Genomic DNA, 2617 nt, shown 5'->3' with positions numbered 1-2617 from the left:
TTGTGGGCTGGGGACTGGGATCAAGAGAGCCTTCTGCAGCCCTGCTCAGGGCCCCTGCATACAGTTGAGCAGGTGGTGTACTACACAACTCTAAAGCTTGCCACACATGTCACCATTTGTAATACATTTGTAAACTGTGTAACAATTTCTGGTCAAATTAGTGGAGGGTCTTGAGGAAGGGGCACCCTTTCTAATTCACACAAAGGTGCAGGCAGAGATACCAGGCAGGTGAATCGGGCTTGGCTGAGGGCACACAAGACACAGGTCTCTGGGGTGGGGGCTCAGGTGAGCCTGGGGAGGCAGCTGGTCATGGAGGGGACGGTCCTGGGTCCTTACCATTGGCAGGAGAAGGAAAGCGGCCAAGGAGGCCTGCACGACGCTGGTCATGATGTTTCTCAGCCCGGAAGGAGGCTCAGGCCAGCACCACTTGCCTCCCACTCGGAGCCGCCGCTCGTCAGCCCCACGGTGTCCAGGGGCTAGAGAGAAAGGAAAGGCATGAATCCTGCAGGCCCAATGGCGGAGGGGGCGCGGGAACAGCCTGCCCTGCCTCCTGACCCCTCCCCCACCTGCAGCAAGGCTCTCAGCCTCCAAGGGGACCCCCTCTATGCTTTTTTGTCCATGCTGTTCTTGACTCTTCAGCCCACAGACATCTGCTGAGCACCTACTCGGTGCTCAGCCCAGGGGATACAGTGGGGAGCACACGGCTCAGGCCCCCCACAGACCACTGGGATGGTCTGGATGGCTTGCTCCCCTGTAGTGGATGATTGTCTCCCCAGATCTCTCTCCACAGGGACAGAGTTTCAGCTGTCACCTGTGAGCCCACCTGGAGAGGGCGTTTCCCAGAGCCTCGTGCTCTCAGGTGATGAACTTCCCACCTATGGGACGAGGGTGGCAGTGACATGAGCCACTTCAACACCACCTGTCATAAGGCCTTGACACTCTCCACTTCTGCTCCTGCGGCCTTCCCAAATGCCAGACGCTACCTGGCTTTGACAGTGCAGCAAGGAGCATACCTGGGGCGAGAAGGAAGGGAGAAATACTCCGAAAGGAAACAGGATGACTGAGCGGGCTCCTGGAGCCGGGCCACCCCAGCAGCTCCAGCCCACTGCGTGAGAAACAGCCGCACTTCTCACTGGCTCACTCAGAGAGGGCCGCTTTGTTCCCGCTGCCCAGCCTGGTCGCCTAGCAAACACAGCCTCTTTTTCACCCTGCCTCAGCCCACTGGGCCGCCAGGATAAAGCTTTTACCTCCGCGACATACAAAGTGGCTGCTGAAGGGTGTGCTCGGGCCTCAGAGCGGCAGCGGCTCCAAGAGGGAGGACTGGGGCCACTAGCGGGGACAACAGGGTGCAGGGGGCTATGGGGCCACATCCGCAGGGGAACAGCCTGGTCTACTTCTAACGCTGATCACTAAGCATCTTTCCTTCAATCCCACAGCTCTGCACCTGGGTCTCTATCCTAGAGACATATTTGTACAAAAAGAAGCATATGTGAGGATATTCACTGCAGCATTATTTAAAATGGCATCACCAGAAAAAAAAAAAAGAAAAATGAGGCAATGAAGCATGCATCAAGCAGGCACTATTCATAGGCCCCAGCATAGCTGTACAATGGAATACTACACAGTAATTTTTAAATTATTTTTATTCCTATTCAGTTATTTAAAAGATTGAGTAGACCCACGTCAGGGCCCCCACTACGCCACAGGTGCCTGGTTCAGGAGGCCCGGGGGCTGCTTCCTGGTTATTAGTCCTTGCACACCTGCACCAGTGCACAGAACGGCCATTCCCCAGGGGCCTTTGTGCCCCGGCTGTCTCTCCACCCACACCTCCCTCCGTCTCTCCTTGCCTCTCCAAGCTGTCCCGGGCCTCTCTAAGCTTGACTGGGTGACAAAAAAGACCCAAGAAGGCAAAAGAAAACCAGCCACAGGAAGGCTCAATGAAAGGAGCCCCTATCTTACCCACCTGCCACTCGCCCTGCTCGGGGCTCATTCAGAGATGCTGATGGAGGCCTCACCTATCTCCCAGAGAAGCTCTGTGAAGCCCAGGTGGCCATGGGGATGTGGACACAGCCTCCCCTCCTGTGGTTCAGGAAGGACTGTGCAGGCTGGGGAAGCACTGGCTCCCGCATCCATGGGCACCAGCTGTGCCAGACACAGGCTGCCTCTGGCATGATGGGGCACTGGTGGTCCCCTAGGGGTTCAGATCCCTGGGGAGTCTGAGGCCCTGTCTGACCCGCCTGGCTGGAACAGAGGAATGCCTGGCCCACACCTCAGCAGGTGCTGGAGGCCACCTCTCTCAGCCAGGAGAAGGCCTCCGAGATGTGGGCCTGACTCTCCCGCACATAGGACGTCAGGCCAAAGGCTGGTGAGACATGAAGTCAGGGAGGCCTCCACCAGGACAATGCTAGGGGCCATCAGCACCTCCATCAGCCCCTCTGGCAAAGGTGCCAGCAGTCTCAGCCAGCAGCCTGGGCCTGGGTTCTGAGCCACGATCTAGACCTTTTGCTTCTGCGGGTCAGCTTTCTGGGGGGAGAAGGTGACTCCTCGTCTCAGCTCCCTCCTTGGGCTGCCTCACGGCCACACCAGGTGCAGACACACCAGGCAAGAGCCAGAGGAG

The 2617-nt window shown here is 57.7% G+C and overlaps 1 protein-coding gene across 1 annotated transcript in view; it reads right to left on the bottom strand.

Annotated features, from left to right (window-relative positions):
• Positions 1-342: 342 nt before the first annotated feature.
• Positions 343-2617, bottom strand: part of LOC109381362 (translation initiation factor IF-2-like) — a 12021-nt gene continuing 9746 nt past the window's right edge. Inside the window, exon 2 of the mRNA XM_019639940.1 lies at positions 343-476. Coding sequence (XP_019495485.1) covers positions 396-476 — 81 coding nt within the window. The 3' untranslated portion in view covers positions 343-395. The remainder of the gene's footprint in view (positions 477-2617) is intronic.

This window comes from Hipposideros armiger, unplaced genomic scaffold, assembly GCF_001890085.2.
Source record: "Hipposideros armiger isolate ML-2016 unplaced genomic scaffold, ASM189008v1 scaffold_47, whole genome shotgun sequence".
NCBI lineage: Eukaryota > Metazoa > Chordata > Mammalia > Chiroptera > Hipposideridae > Hipposideros > Hipposideros armiger.
Note: the sequence above shows the minus strand (reverse complement) of the source record. Positions and strands in the feature narration are given on the sequence as shown.